The sequence below is a fragment of the Mesoplodon densirostris genome, chromosome 8 (genome assembly GCF_025265405.1).
Source record: "Mesoplodon densirostris isolate mMesDen1 chromosome 8, mMesDen1 primary haplotype, whole genome shotgun sequence".
NCBI classification, from domain to species: domain Eukaryota; kingdom Metazoa; phylum Chordata; class Mammalia; order Artiodactyla; family Ziphiidae; genus Mesoplodon; species Mesoplodon densirostris.
Window position 1 is genome coordinate 38,994,303 of NC_082668.1, and position 17,723 is coordinate 39,012,025.

The 17,723-nt window shown below is 34.9% G+C and overlaps 1 protein-coding gene across 1 annotated transcript in view; it reads right to left on the reverse strand.

The window, feature by feature from the left end:
- Nucleotides 1-239: 239 nt before the first annotated feature.
- The window catches only part of LOC132495480 (MOB-like protein phocein), a 40,113-nt gene continuing 22,629 nt past the window's right edge, over nt 240-17,723 (reverse strand). The window contains exons 3-8 of the mRNA XM_060107370.1: nt 13,487-13,587; nt 9,822-9,864; nt 9,543-9,629; nt 3,904-3,983; nt 2,423-2,534; nt 240-2,299 (exon numbers count right to left, since the gene is read on the reverse strand). Coding sequence (XP_059963353.1) covers nt 2,168-2,299; nt 2,423-2,534; nt 3,904-3,983; nt 9,543-9,629; nt 9,822-9,864; nt 13,487-13,587 — 555 coding nt within the window. The 3' untranslated portion in view covers nt 240-2,167. The remainder of the gene's footprint in view (nt 2,300-2,422; nt 2,535-3,903; nt 3,984-9,542; nt 9,630-9,821; nt 9,865-13,486; nt 13,588-17,723) is intronic.

Here is a 17,723-nt window from a genome sequence, read left to right on the forward strand (position 1 = left end):
GTTTTTTTAATACCACCTAAGTACATACATGTATATTTTCAAAATTCTGTAATCAGTATTAAGGAAAAACAGTAACTGTTTCATTTAGGTCTTACCTAATGAAGTGAGTCAACTTTACAGTGCAAGAGTATGAATGAGATATCAATATGAATACAAAAGCAAGACTACAAACTGATGTTTTCTTTGGGGGATTTTTTTTTTATGATCAATTCCAAACACACAGTACAGGGAAGATGGAATGAGTAAGAAAAAAATCATATTTTATTTCCCTAGTAACACCGAGTTATATTATTCAAAATATGTTTCAAAATATTTAGCCAGATCACCAATCCCAGCCACTGCCTTAGTTCAAATGTTCACTAAGAAAATAGTCAAGCAACAGAAATCCATTGTGAGACTTTGTCTAGAGAGAACAGCTACATTATATTATATATAATTTATTAACTTAGTAGTTTAGTCTCTCAATATTTAGCAAGTTTGTGTAAAAATTACTATTCCCACTGGTTCATAGTAACAATATAAATGCATCATTTCAAAGTCAATATTCCTTTCACTGTGAACATAAAACTTCTTAAAAGTTAGTTATGGGTTGGGGTAATGACTGGCTGCTGGGATAGCATTGTTCAAAGCCAAATATACTGGCAGGATTGGAAGGCATAAACATATATACAAACTATCAGGACGCTACTGTTTTCCACATTTTTGCTGTACATACTTGTCTCATAATATGGTATAAATTACTTCCTCCAATTTGAAAAAAAATCAAGATGACCACATTTTAATCTTCATTTGAAAATAACCCATTCAAATGAAAAAGAAGTTCGTTTGTTAATTCTGTTCAAAAGATGGATTTAAATATTTTCTTCACTACATGTACAATTTTTTTTTACCCTTAGTGCCTTGTTACAACCAGTTTAGCAATTAAGACCTCCAGTGCTTTTGTAAAATATTGCATTCAGTAGGTAAGATTGTAAAATCTACAGTTGAATCCTTCTTAAGACACTGAATTATAACAAAGTCCAAAAAATGTATGAGCACTCAGCAATACCTTTGGAACCTGTGAATTATTGCAAAAAATCTTACATGTGCATATAACTCAAACATAAACTTTGTGGGGAAGGGGTGTAAAATAAATACTACAATATTTTTCAACTCTATTTAAGTGCTGCCTAGATGGTTAGAAGAAAAGATTAATATTACTAATAGTAAGAGTCAAAATATTTTAAAGACTGTTCTCCAAGTAGTTAGAACAATTTCACAAAGCAAATATAAGCACGAGCCTATGCCAGTACATTTTTTCCTGTAGTGTAACTGCTAATATGAGGTATAATCTGTAGGCAATTAATACAAATATAAATAGGTATAAGCCACCACTAAATCACAGTCCGGTGAAAAGCTTCTCAGGTAATGTACTTCGGGGAGAGAGTTAAGGGAAATGAAGAGAAGGGAAGGACAGGGCAGGTTTCCAGTGGGAACATCAATTACACGCTTTTATCATTATCATCTTGTATGTAACAGTCCACTGAACAGAAAGATAAATCCTTTCCAAGTATGCTGGTCTAGAATATACTTTATGTAGCATAGTAAGATTATTTAAGTATTACTAATGCTTCATTTTCATTTATATTTGGACATACACATAATCATATATATATCAAAAAGTATAAACAGAATTTAAAAACACTTTGATCTCACTTTGGAAAACTTAACAGTTAAGACTGAACTATGTGCTACAGAATTTTCTAGAATATCAAAACTCAGGTATAAAACCAAAGGAAAACATTACTATCTCTTTAGTAAATGGCTTGTGTGAAACCTCAAGCTCACTCATCTTTTTCATAGACGTGTTTATTTGATGAGGATTGTGATCCAATGATTGTTTAGCAGCAATTTTACCAAACTGTAAATTCTTTTATTAACGGGCATTATAAACAGATAATACTAATCTTATTTAAAAACGATGAGTGCCACACCAGTGAATATACAGCTCATGAATAACTTAAAAAGTATCTCCCATTTTAAAAGGCAACACTCAGCATACAAAAACCTATACTAAACAAAGAAGCTATACTATGGATACGTGATTGATGTGTCTAAAATGATATATATACAGTACATAATTAATGTTAATTATGTGATCAGTACATTTTTTTCTATATGATTCCCTTCACGCTTCACTTTCCCCAGAAACTGAATTCTGAACTTCTTCTTCTAAAATTGGTACAATCAGGTTATCCTTGGACATCAAATTATATTTCATCACAAATTTAGTAAACCGATGACACAAAAATGTTTCATTCTGTAGAGAGGGAAAAAAATATGTCATTTTTTACTCAAAACCAAATAAATGAGACATAATATCAACATTTATTATTGTCATTCTGATAAGAACATATCAGGACAATTAGTGAAATATACTTACTTCATATTCATCAAATATCTGCCGGTGATGAAAATAAGCATGTGAAAATATTCTGTAAATCCTACGGCATACTGATCCTAGTTTTGCTACAGATGATTCCTTTATGCTAACCCTAGAAATAGATAAGAAATCATAGATTTATAGAGCTGGACAGATCTTAGGAACAGTATAGTCCAATCTTCTCAATTCACAAGTGCAGAAACTGACACCAGAGAAAGTAAGTGACCAGGCCAGGTCACAGCACTAGTAAGTGGCAAGGGCAGGACTAAAACCCCTGCTCTTCACTCCTGGGGCAGTGCTCTTTCTACCTAACCACACTGCCCAAGAAATTCAGTATTATAGTTCTGAAACTTTGCTAAAGTTTAATGCAATTAAAACAAATCCTGACACAACAAAACTTACTAAAATATATGTTTATGACATTAACACTCTGTCCACTAGAGCTAATTAAAACTACTGAAAGAATTATTGTTTTATTCTACAGAACTCAATTCTTTTTCGTGTGTGTGTGAGAAATAAAAACTGCCTACATATTTCTGATTTTTAAAAAAATGTACAGAGGATACCAAGGCAAAAACCGTTATTTTTTACCTATTTTATATGAGCCCTTTGAAGTTAGTGATATTGGGGCAAAGTCTCCAAATCTATCCACCTGGTAACAAATATCTTAATAGAATAAAAGGCCAGTCACAAACCTCACCAATAATATATTACAGTATGCACACGCTTCTTCTCAGATCTTAAAAATCTGAAGGCAAGGATAAGGACTCCTTTAAAAATAAGCAAATCCCAACAGAGAAGATACTGGTGGTTGCCAAGGGGGAGGAGATTAGGAGAGGGATGGATTGGGAGTCTGGGATTAGCAGATGCAAACTGGTATATACAGAATGGGTAAACAAGAAGGTCCTACTGTATAGCACAGGGAACTCTATTCAATATCCTGTGATAAACCATAATGGAAAAGAATATGAAAAAGAATGTATATATATGTATAACTGAGTCACTTTGCTGTACAGCAGTAATTAATACAACATTGTAAATCAACTACACAATTAAAAAAAAAACTCTGGAAATACATAGAACATACTTAGAAAAAAATATATAAGCAGTGCAACTTAGGAAAATCTGCTCTTTAGGCAGGCTAAGAGGATGCCTCTCTCTACCACAGAGATTCAAGTAAGCAAGTGTGTAGAAATCCCAACTCTAAAGCATGAAGGGAGAGCCCTGGAAAATGATGCACAGCAGCAGGAACTGAACTGGCCTGTGAGATTCAGGAGCTGAGTGCTGATGCCTTTAGTTTAACCACAATCTTAATTTCAAAACTTGAATAATTCTGAACAAGCCAAATATATAATAGGTTAAAAAAAAAACAGTTTAAAGAATACAATGTATTAACAAGTAAACTAATTTTAGTTTTAAAAACAGTAATCTTTAAAATTAAATCCAAAAAGTTCAGCACCATGTTTAAAAGTTTTGTTTACCTGCTGGGAAAATATTTATTGCTATTCAGAAGACATGCAGCACCATCAAGTGTGTGTCTAGTATAGTCTATAGCAGGACACTATAAAAGAAAGGATATAAAAATGCATCAACAAAGAGCTCTACCTCTAAAATTAGGTATATTTATTACTTAAGCATCTTATTCCCAAAACCCTGAGCATAGTCTAAGAAAAAGTTCCTTACAATATCAGAATGACTGTAAAATTCAATGTTATGTCAATAAATAAGGCTTTATTATCCCCTTCAACTATAATACCTGGCTTCTAGAAAATAAATGAATCAGTCCCCCAATTTCTCACTCTCAATATTGTACCTAGAAGAAAACAATGCTCAGAGCTGGGAAGAACACCTGATTATCTAATCTAACCCTCTGGCTTTACATATGAGGAAACTGAGGCTGATCAGTTTGCAGAATATGCACAGGTTTCTCGCCAGATCTTAAAAGTCTATAGGCAAAGATAAGGAATACTTCAAAAAACAAGCAGTCCAACTTAGGAAAGTCTGCTTTTTAGGCATGCTGTCTAAGAGGAGGCTGACTCTGTTGTAACGACAGAGATTCAAGTAAGCAAGCATGCAAATATCCCAACTCTGAAGCATGACAGGGAGAACCCCTGAAGAATGATGCACAGCAACAGGGACTACCCTTGACTATTGGTCAATGACTTATGCAAGATGATACAGCTAGGAAGGACTTAAAAACCATAACCCAGATACACGGATTCCTAGTCCACTGATTTATACTTTACCAAGTGGCCCAGCAGCCTCTTTCACTTCACAAATGCCTCCAGAGATCACTGCCTCCTTACATCTTAAAAAGCATGCCTTATAATGTTGCTGGTACCCTGTTACCAATCTATCAGCTCTCTCAAAATTTTTCTTCCTTTGCAATTTAATATGAAATCTGAAGTTCCTTTATATTTTAATAAACCTGTCTTACCCTATTTCATTTATCAGAAACAATGAAACCTATTTGTCTCATGGCAAATCAGCAAACCTATTAAAGGAAAAATAAAACTGTCAAGTAATTCTCCTCATTCATTTCTTCTGAGGGCAGAGAGGGAGAAGCATCAAAAGAAAGGAAGACTGAGAATGAACCAGGGAATGAAGAAGGAAAAAATAAACTAGAGAAAGAAATAAAAATGACTCTAGTTCTACCTAGTAATTAAGAGTATTTTTCAACTGTTGAGAATGAAACTGGTGTTTAAAAATGCTGTAACTACTAAATATGGCTTAGTATAGTACATGGCAAATACATAAAGATTATCTAAACCAAAAAAAAAGTATTTTTCTAACTATACATCCACAGGAATTTATAGCTAGTAGACTCACTGCCTAAAATAGGAACATGAGCAGTATTTACTGAAAAAAGTATCTTTCTCCATGTATATGATTACAGATGACTTGGTCAAAAACAAATATCCCAAGTCACTGTGTTTCTCATTCATATTGGTCATTTGGGTGTACCATGGGACACTTTTACAATCTTTAAGTCAGCATGGAAATATAATGCAAGCTACATATTTAATTTAAAAATTTCTAGGGACTTCCCTGGTGGCGCAGTGGTTAAGAATCCGCCTGCCAATGCAGGAGACACGGGTTCGAGCCCAGGTCCGGGAAGATCCCACATGCCGTGGAGCAACTAAGCCCAAGTGCCACAACTACTGAAGCCCGCATGCCTACAGCCCATGATCCACAACAAGAGAAGCCACCGCAATGAGAAGCCCGTGCACTGCAATGAAGGGGAGCCCCTGCTCGCTGCAACTAGAGAAAAGCCCACGCACAGCAACGAAGACCCAACACAGCCAAAAATAAATAAATAAATTTATTAAAAAATAAATAAAGTGAGAATAATGCATCTTTACTATTTGCCAAAATGAAACTAGCTTTTTGGATTCAGTTTCCTAATTGGAATTATCACATCATTTACTATACTATGTAGCCAATTTCAGCGAATTATCAATGAAACTGCTATGATTTTCCCAGATGTAGAATGATACACAACCTTAACACTGCTTCAATTTATTAACTCAAAAAAAGTAACACCATGAGTGAAGTCAGTCTTAAAAAATAAGTACTATTAGCTTAGACAGGTATCAGATACCTCTTATTTTGGAGAATTTGCCTTTTCAAACAAAAGAACATAAAATATTGATTTTCCAACTAGGGAATTACCTGTCTTTAAGCCTTAGAGGTCTGTCAATATAATGATCACTTAAAGGTCTATAATCCTACAGCACAGGCCTAACTTAACTATTTTCAATGAGTCAATGTCAAGCAAAAACTAATTACTACAGATTAAAAGGGAATGCAGATCAAGGGAAATGCAATGCATAGTTTAAACAAACCAGTTGTAAACGACACTTTTGAGACAACTAAGGAAAACTGAATGTGTACTAGGTGTTAGATAACATGAAGGAATTATTTAAAACAAAAAATGTTCTCTAAAAATTGCTACTTCCTATACTCTCACCTTGACAAAAACTAAAAAAGGAGAAAATAACATGAATAAGTTTTTCAAGGTAAGACCAATTATGGAGAGGAAAATCATTATAGTAGCTTTCAAATAAGTAGTAAGAAATATTAATGAAATGTAGAGAAAAAATATTGACCTATAAAGTTCAAAAGTAACATTTCTATTTGACAGCCTAAGAATCAACTAGTAATCACCAACAGTTATTCCTATCAAAAGAAATTAAGACTAAACCAAAAATCTGAACTGGTGCATCTCATCCATTACACACCATATGACAGGTGTTATTCTGTCATAGCCAGTGAATCATAAGTTCTAGCCCATTCAATTGTCCAATTATGAAAAATGATACTATACAAACAAATGGAAAGGTACACTGTGTTCATGGATTATAAGAATTATTACTGTTAAAATGACTGTACTACCAAAAGCAATCTACATATTCAATGTAATCCTTATCAAAATACCTATGGCATTTTTCACAGAACTAAAACAAATAATTTTAAAATTTGTATAGAAACACAAAAGACCCCAAATAGCTAAAACGATTTAAGAAAGAACAACAAAGCTGGAGATATCACGTGCCCTGATTTGAATCTATATTACAAAGCTACAGTAATCAAAACAGTATGGTACTGGCACAAAAATAGACATATAGATCAATGGAACAGAATAGAGAGCCCACACTTACATGGTCAATTATCTATTACAAAAGAGGCAATACATAATGGGGAAAAGAGAGCCTCTTCAATAAATGGTGCTGGGAAAACTGGACAGCTACATGCAAAAGAGTCAAACTGGATTACTTTCTCACACCATATACAAAACTAAACTCAAACTGTATTTAAGACTTAAATGTGAGGTGGGAAACCATAAAACTCCTAGAAGAAAACATAGGCAATACACTCTTTGACAATCAGATTAAAAAATGGGCAGAAGATCTGAATAGACATTTTCCCAAAGAAGACATACAGACAGCCAACAGACACAGGAAAAGATGCTCAACATCACTAATCAGGGAAATGCAAATCAAACCACAACTCACACTTGCCAAAAAGACTATTATTGGGGACTTCCTTGGTGGTCCAGTGGTTGAGAATCCATCTTGCAATGCAGGGGATGCCGGTTCAATCCCTGGTTGGGGAACTAAGATCCCATATTCCGTGCAGCAACTAAACCCGCTACAACTACAGAGTTTGTGCACTCTGGAGCCCGCGTGCCACAACTAGAGAGCCTGCATGCCACAACTACTGAGCCTATGCACTCTGGAGCCTGTGCACCACAACTAGAGAGAAGCCTGCACACAGCAACAAAGAGCCCGTGTGCCACAACGAATGATCCTACTTGCCGCAACTAAGACCTGATGCAGCCAAAAAATAAATAAGTAAATAAATATTTTTAAAAAGACTATAATCAGGCTTCCCTGGTGGTGCAGTGGTTAAGAATCCACCTGCCAACGCAGGGGACATGGGTTCCAGCCCTGGTCTGGGAAGATCCCGCATGCCGCGGATCAACTAAGCCCGTGCACCACAACTACTGAGCCTGCACTCTGGAGCCCATGAGCCGTAACTACTGAGCCCATGTGCCACAACTACTGAAGTCTGTGTGCCTAGAGCCCATGCTCTGCAACAAGAGAAACCACCACAATGAGAAGCCCACACACTGCAACGAAGAGTAGCCCCCACTTGCCGCAACTAGAGAAAGCCTGCACGCAGCAACGAAGACCCAACGCAGCCAAAAATAAATAAATAAAATAAATAATTTTTTTAAAAAATGACTATTATCAAAAAGACACGGGCTTCCCTGGTGGTTCAGTGGTTAAGAATCCACCTGCCAATGCAGGAGACACAGGTTCGAGCCCTAGTCGGGGAACATCCCACATGCCGCGGAGCAACTAAACCTGTGCACCACAACTACTGAGCCTGTGCTCTAGAGCCTGCGAGCCGCAACTACTGAGCCCATGTGCCGCAACTACTGAAGCCCATGTGCCCTAGAGCCTGTGCTCCACAACAAGAGAAGCCACCACAATGAGAGGTCCGTGCACCACAACCCACAACTAAAGAAAGCCCGCACATAGCAATGAAGACCCAACGCAGCCAAATATAAAATAAATAAATAAATAAATAAATATTTTTTAAAAAGACACAATTGGCTATACTCCAATATAAAGTAAAAAGTTTAAAAAAAAGACTTAAAAAAAAAGAGACAACAAATAAGTACTGATGAGGAGAAATGGGAACCCTCACGCATTGTTGGAGGGAATGTAAATTGATACCACTATAGAAAACAGGATGGCAGTTCCTCAAAACATTAAAAATGGAACTGCCATATGAGCCAGCAATTCACTCCTGGGTACTTTTCCAAAGAAAACAAAAACACTAATTCAAACAGATATATGCACCCCCATGTTCACTGCAGCATTATTTACAGTAGCCAAGATATGGAAGCAACTTAAGTGTCCACTGATTAGATGAAAAGATAAGGAATATGTGGTATGTATACACACTGGCATAAAAAAGAATGAAATTTTGCCATTTGTGACAACATGGATGGACCTAGAAGCTATTAAGCTAAGTGAAATAAGTCATACAGAAAAAGACAAATACCATATGATTTCACTTATACGTGGAATCTAAAAAACAAAACAAATGAACAAACAACAAAACAGAAGCAGAGTCATAGACATAGAGAACAAAGGTGGTTGCCAGAGGGAAGGTACGAGGAGTGAAATAGGTTAAGGAAGATTAAAAGGTATAAACTTCCAGTTACAAAATGAATGAGTCACACAGATGAAATGTACAATATGAAGAATACTCTCAATAATATTGTAATAATTTTGTATGGTGACAGATGGTAACTAAACTTATCATGGTGATCATTTTGTAATGTACAGAAATATCAAATCACTATGTCATACACCTGAAACTAACACAGTGTAGGTCAATGATAATTTCAATTAAAAATTTTTAAAAAGATACTAATCACAAGAAACCCTAAAGTAGCACTGTACCAATGACCTTGCAGCAAAGAACTCTAAACCAAAGGGCAAAATAAACAGTGACCTAAAAACTCAAAAATTTGTCTACCACTATCTTAAAGAGATTAAGGTTATGATGATTTTATTAGTCATTCTATTTCATAAATTCTCACCTCTTTTGGTGTTTTATGAGCTGCACAAAGAAAAATCCATTGTTCAGTTGCTGTCATCTGAGTGCATGTATCTGGATGGCATTCACTCTGTTAAAATAGTTACATTTATTAATATGTAAAATAATAATGAAAAAGTTTATCATTTGAGTTGCTACATTTCATGTAAAATTCTAGAATAAATTAAAAATTTGGGTAAGTCTTTGTAAGCACATTAATTTACAAAAACAGAAAAAAAAATCAGAACTTTCAATTATAGCTTTAACTTAAAGAAAATATTACCTGAAGTTTGACAGCAAGTCCATTTAACTCAAGACAGAATTGCCTAAAAATGTAAATATATAAATGAAAAGTCTTATCCTCCATATTACTTTTAGAATATTAATTGTAAAAACAGAATCCCATCAGTACCATCCTTCCTCCCTCATCATCATTATCAATACCACCTGAACTTACATGGCACATTCCTTACAAAGACATACACATTAGTAAACAAAACCCAAGACTAACAACCCTAACAATAATGTTCAATATCAGAGTTCAGTGAGTTGATTACTGTTACACACTGGAAATTGGTACAATTTTTCTGAGAAATACTTTGAAAATATTTACCAAGACCCTTACAAAGTGTATATTTTTTAACTAAGTCATTCTCCTAAGAATCTATTCTTATGAAATAATCAGAACTGCCATGTAGACATATGTACAAAGATGTTCACTGAAACTATATACATAAAAAATTTCTTTGAAACATTATAAATGATTAGCAATTGGAGAGTAGTGAAATGTTGGTATTACATAAACATACAAAGGATATATACTTATATTCACAGTAAGATTCCAGTTATGTAAAAATTCATGTGTGTGTACATATCTGTATACAGATAATCAGAAGAAAGACTAGACGTTTTATATTCCTATATATTATACAGGTTTTATTCTGATTACAAACCACATGCTCCTTCTAAAAACTCCAAACAGGACCAAATACAAAATGTAAAACAGGAAAGTCCTCCGTACTTCCATGACCTCTTCCCGAAAGATAGTTACTGTTTACATGCAAATCTGATTTTCTCTGGATAGATTAAAATATATTGGAATCATATCATACACAATTTCATAACTTGCTTTTTTGTCACTTAATAGATCTTGGGCATTTTTTCATGATGTACTTTCCCTCTAAAATTGTCAAACTGAGAATTATAAAGCCTAGAACAATGCTTGGATTGTTCTTACAATAGTTAAGTGCTCAAAAAATATTTTTGAATAAATGAAAAATGGAGCAAATTACATGACATTTAGATCATTTTTAGACAGATTTGCTATTTGATATGAAAAGACAATTAATCCTTTATGTCATAAAGATATTTTATGTTGTCAAAGTACTGAATGTGTTCCCTCTAAAAATCTATCAAATTAATCGCTGTTTCCCCATCAAACAAATGAATACACTTTGGTTCCACAAATATGCAAGGCTAAAACCTATAATTAGAAGACAAAAGAAAGTTCCAAAAGAAAAACAAAAAACCCAAAACACTGCACATATGTGAAAGAAAAACTATATTTATTTATTTATTTATTTATTTATTTATAACATACATTAAAATAGAAGAAAGCAAATAAAAAAACAAGGGTCAAATTTTCAGTTGTCTATAACTGTACTTCCTTTCCAGATGCCTAATAATAATGCTGTTCTTAGATTATACAAATAACACTATTTCTGAATCACCACATAGTCCTCTACTGCCCCATATCTGTAAGTTGCATGTTATGTGCTTCTGAGTTGTTTTCTACTAAGTGGTAATAAAGACAAGTGGTGATAAACAAGTTCCTCATCTAGTCCAACCTACTTATGGCCAACAGGAAAATTAAGCTAACTGACTTGTCAGTGCTATAGGTACAATCTGTGGCAAACAGTGCAAACCTAACAGCTTCAAGTTAATTCATTATAGGACTAACACACATAGTTATGCAGCTGAAAAGACAAGCCAGAGCTGAAATCTAGTCTACACTCTAGTCACTAAGCCATGCATACTAGCATGGGATTGCAGCCGCTCAGAGGAAGGGGCATCTTTTCCTAATTACAAATATTCAGTAGGGAGTAGTGGGAGATTTGACTGAGGTCATGATTCAATTCCCATTAACATCATAATATAATCAACTGCATTAATCAGTAACAGCAAGTATTAAGCCTCAAATCAGTAACACTAAGCACATGCAAAAAGAAATCAAGCTGCTTTTAAAACTCTTCTTGCTCAACTATAAAGATGTATACACTATGGGCTGCCCTGGTCGTGCAGTGGTTAAGAACCCGCCTGCCAATGCAGGGGACACAGGTTCGAGTCCTAGTCCAGGAAGATCCCACATGCCGCGGAGTAACTAAGCCCGTGAGCCACAACTACTGAGCCCACGTGCTGTAACTACTGAAGCCTGAGCACCTAGATCCTTTGCTCTGCAACAAGAGAAGCCACCACAATGAGCACCCACGGCAATGAAGAGTAGCCCCCACTCGCCGTAACTAGAGAAAGCCCGTGCGCAGCAACAAAGACCCAACGCAGCCAAAAATAAAAATAAATAAATAAATTAATTTAAAAAAAATGTATACACTATAATAAAGAGACAAAAGAATATATATGTCATATAGAATACATAAATTATACAAAACAAAAAAAGTGGTTAATATCAAAAAATCCCAAAAGTAGTAACAATAGCACCAGGACAAATGGAATATGAATAAGAAAGATTTTACAAGTTTTGTATAATGCATATTTCATGGTCTAAGTTAAATAGGGAGGAAAAGGTTTTTCTTAGATCTGAAATAAAAACCTTATAAATTAAAATGAATCCTCACTTTTTAGGAATTATGCTTACAGTGGAAAAAACATGCTTGCTTATTTTCATCATTAATCCCATAGGTAAGGAAGTAGTTATTTTCAAAGCTGATTAAAAAAAGACAGAGGATATATTATACTAAAGTGTTCTCTATATTTATAAGAATGGCATAACATCTACATACTCATGCTTTCAAATATCATGCATCGAGATGTATTAAAAAAAAAAAAACAACTCAATCAAGTAGTCAATTGACTTGCCCAAGAAAATGGCAGATTACAAAGAAGTCTCAGCATCCTGAAACTGCTGAACGGTTATGACAAGACACTGTCTTAACAATATCTAGACAAGCCTATAGCATCAAAACAAAACAACAGAAAAAGTACCTTGTCTACAAATTGAGGCACTCATCACAGGAAATATGGTCTAATTTATTCAGGAAAAGTCATATCTCTACCCCACCTTATTATCTAAAAATCAACTCAAAGTAACAAACTCTGATGAACACATATCTCATGCAGCATCCTCTATTTTTAATGTATCAACTCATCCTAGCTCCCATTTACAATGGAAAGTTTATAACTTCAAGAAATAACCTAGTAGCTTCAGAATACAACTGCTTCTAAAGTTAACTCATGATTCATTATAAATCAATTTTCTCATTCAAAGGATATTATGAAAAGCTCTAAAACTCCTTACTTCAGGATTATAATTAATCTCCATTTACCAAACGAAAGACTGGAAGTTCACACTAGTTACCAGGTAACTCATCAGCTACCAAGTCTAGACTAGGACCTCTAGAGAGAAATAAAGTAGGTAAGTAGTAGGTAGTAGAAATGAGTAGGTACATGGAAATAATGCATCTGTGATTAAATGATGTGATTAAGGAAAACCATGTAAAAAGATAATAAGGCCCAAATCCATAAATACAGAAAACAATGAGAAAATAACAATGTTGAAAACTTTATAACTTGAAAACATAAAAGCTTTAGAATTTTGCTTTTTGGTCTGTAGTTAACTAATTTAATTTATGATTCGTAATCATCATTAATATTAAAGGTTATTTTTTACTACTAGGAGTACTATTACTATTTTGATACATAATAAAGACCCACCTTAAATGTTCATACTTCCATACACCTTCATCTTGGCCTTCAGGTGGTTCAAGAATTTTGTCAATATTGGAACAATCTGCTCTTATGTTCTGTTGAATATACTACAAACAAAGAATTTTTTACAGTTAATTAAAATATACTACATGGTAAATCTTATGAGACTTACTATTGTTTAATGGGTACAGAGTTTCAGTTGGGGAAGATGAAAAAGTTCTGGAGATAGAGGTGGTAATGGTTGCACAACAATGTGAATGTACTTAATGCCACAGAATCGTACACTTAAAAATGGCAAAAATGATAAATTTTATGTTATGTATTTTTTACCACAATAAGAAAAAGCAAAGTAAACACCGAACAAGAAAATCCAAAGAAATCCATGCCCAGAGGTAATCAAACTGACAAAAACTAAAGATAAAGAAGCCACTGGGGGTGAGTGTGTGTGTGTGTGTGTAATGAATCCAGCGAAAAAAAGAGACACATGACCTATAGAATAAGGATTCAAATGAGTGCAGCTTTCTCACCAGAAAACACAGACGACAGGAGGAAATGGCAGAACACGTTTAAAGTGCTGAAAGAAAAGAACTGTCAACCTCTGTATCTAGCAAAAATACCCTTCAGGAATGAAGATAAAGATATTTTCAGATGAAAGAAAACTACGGAGGTTTACTGAGCTCTGCCCACCTGAGCAACAACCAACTCTACCCACCACCAGTACCCCCCATCCGGAAGCTTACATGTATTTAAATGATATATTTAAAGAGATGAAAGGGAAGAAACTACAACCAAGATTACTCTACCCAGCAAGGATCTCATTCAGATTCGATGGAGAAATGAAAAGCTTTACAGACAAGCAAAAGCTAAGAGAATTCAGCACCACCAAACCAGCTCTACAACAAATACTAATGGAACTTCTCTAAGTGGGAAGCGCAAGAGAAGAAAAGGACCTACAAAAACAAACCCATAACAATTAAGAAAATGGTACAGGAACATACATATCGATAATTACCTTAAACGTGAATGGATTACATGCTCCAACCAAAAGACACAGGCTCGTTGAATGGATACAAAAACAAGACCCATATATAGGCTGTCTACAAGAGACCCACTTCAGACCTAGGGACACATACAGACTGAAAGTGAAGGGATGGAAAAAGATATTCCATGCAAATAGAAATCAAAAAAAGTTGCAATAGCAATACTCATATAAGATAAAATAGACTTCAAAATAAAGAATGTTACAAAAGACAAGGACACTACATAATGATCAAGGGATCAACTGAAGAAGAAGATATAACAGTTACAAACATATATGCACCCAACATAGGAGCACCTCAATATATAAGGCAACTGCTAACAGCTATAAAAAAAGAAATTGACAGTAAAACAATAATAGTGGGGAACTTTAACACCTCACTTACACCAATGGACAGATCATGCAAACAGGAAATTAATAAGGAAACACAAGCTTTAAGTGATACAATGCACCAGATTTAACTGATACTTATAGGACATTCCATCCAAAAACAGCAGATTACATTTTCTTCTCAAGTGCACACAGAACATTCTCCAGGACAGATCACATCTTGAGTCACAAATCAAGCCTCGGTAAATTTAAGAAAACTGAAATCATATCAAGCATCTTTTCCGACCACAACGCTATGAGATTAGAAATCAATTACAGGGAAAAAAACGTAAAAAACTCAACACACGGAGGCTAAACAATATGTTACTAAATAACCAAGAGATCACTGAAGAAATCAAAGAGGAAATCAGAAAATACCTAGAGACAAATTACAACGAAAACACGACGATCCAAAACCTATGGGATGCAGCAAAAGCAGTTCTAAGAGGGAAGTTTATAGCTATACAAGCCTACCTCAAGAAACAAGAAAAATCTCAAATAAACAATCTAAACTTAAACCTAAAGCAACTGGAGAAAGAAGAACAAAACCCAAAGTTAGTAGAAGGAAAGAAATCACAAAGATCAGAGTAGAAATAAATGAAATAGAAACAAAGAAAACAATAGCAAAGATCAATAAAACTAAAAACTGGTTCTTTGAGAAGATAAACAAAATTGATAAACCTTTAGCAAGACTCATCAAGAAAAAGAGGGAGAGGACTCAAATCAATAAAATTAAAAATAAAAAAGGACAAGTTACAACAGACACCATAGAAATACAAAGCATCCTAAGAGACTACTACAAGCAACTCTATGCCAATAAAATGGAGAACCTGGAAGGAATGGACAAATTCTTAGAAAGGTATAATCTTCCAAGACTGAACCAGGAAGAAACAGAAAATATAAACAGACCAATCACAAGTAATGAAATTGAAACTGTGCTTAAAACTCTGTCAACAAACAAAAGTCCAGGGCCAGATGGCTTCACAGGTGAACTCTATCAAACATTTAGAGAAGAGCTAACACCCATCCTTCCCAAACTCTTCCAAAAAATTGCAGAGGAAGGAAAACTCCCAAACTCATTCTATGAGGCCATCACCCTGATACCAAAACCAGACAAAGATACTACAAAAAAAGAAAATTACAGACCAATATCACTGATGAATATAGATGCAAAAATCCTCAACTAAATACTAGCAAACAGAATCCAACAACACTTAAAAATGATCATACACCATGAGTGGGATTTATCCCAGGGATGCAAGGATTCTTCAATATACATAAATCAATTACTGTGATACACCATGAAGAATAAAAACCATATGATCATCTCAGTAGATGCAGAAAAAGCTTTTGATAAAATTCAACACCCATTTATGATAAAAACTCTTCAGAAAGTGGGCATAGAATGAACACACCTCAACATAATAAAGGCCATATATGACAAACCCACAGCAAATGTCATTCTCAATGGTGAAAAATCGAAAGCATTTCCTCTAAGATCAGGAACAAGACAAGGATGTCCACCCTTGCCACTATTATTCAACACAGTTTTTGAAGTCCAAGCCATGGCAATCAGAGAAGTAAAAGAAATAAAAGAAATACAAGCTGGAAAAGAAGAAATGAAACTGTCACTGTTTGCTGATCACATGATATTATACGTAGAGAATCCTAAAGATGCCACCAGAAAACTACTAGAGCTAATCAATGAATTTGGTAAAGTTGCAGGATACAAAATTAATGCACAGAAATCTCTTACATTCCTATACACTAACAATGAAATATCAGAAAGAGAAATTAAGGCAACAGTCCCATTCACCATTGCAACAAAAAGAATACAATATGTAGGGATAAACCTACGTAAGGAGGTAAAAGACCTGTACTCAGAAAACTGTAAGACACTGATGAAAGAAATCAAAGATGACACAAACAGACAAAGAGATATACCATGTTCTTGGATTGGAAGAATCGATATTGTGAAAATGACTATACTACACAAAGCAATCTACAGATTCAATGCAATCCCTATCAAATTACCAGTGGCAGTTTTTACAGAGCTAGAACATAAAATCTTAAAATTGGTATGGAGACACAAAAGATCCCAAATAGCCAAAGTGGTCTTGAGAGAAAAAAAACAAGCTGGATGTATCAGACTCCGTGACTTCAGACTATACTACAAAGCTACAGCAATCAAGACAATATGATACTGGCACAAAAACAGAAATATAGATCAATGGAACAGGATTGAAAGCCCAAAGATAAACCCACACCCCTACGGTCAACTAATCTATGACAAAGGAGGCAAGGATATACAATGGAGAAAAGACAGTCTCTTCAATAAGTGAAAAAAAAAAAGGGGGTGGGCTTCCCTGGTGGCGCAGTGGTTGAGAGTCCACCTGCCGATGCAGGGGACATGGGTTCGTGCCCCAGACTGGGAAGATCCCACATGCCACAGAACGGCTGGGCCCATGAGCCGTGGCCGCTGAGCCTGCGCATCCAGAGCCTGTGCTCCGCAACAGGAGAGGCCCGCGTACCACAAAAAAAAAAAAAAAAAAAGTGGTGCTGGGAAAACTGGATGGCTACATGTAAAAGAATGAAAGTAGAACACTCTCTAACACCAGACACAGAAATAAAATCAAAATGGATTAGAAACCTAAATGTAAGACCGGACACTATAAAACTCTTAGAGGAAAACACAGGAAGAACACTGACATAAATCACAGCAAGATCTTTTTTGATCCACCTCCTAGAGTAATGGAAGTAAAAACAAAAACAAATGAGACAAAAAAAAAAAGAAACCTAATGAAACTTGAAAGCTTTTGCAAAGCAAAGGAAACT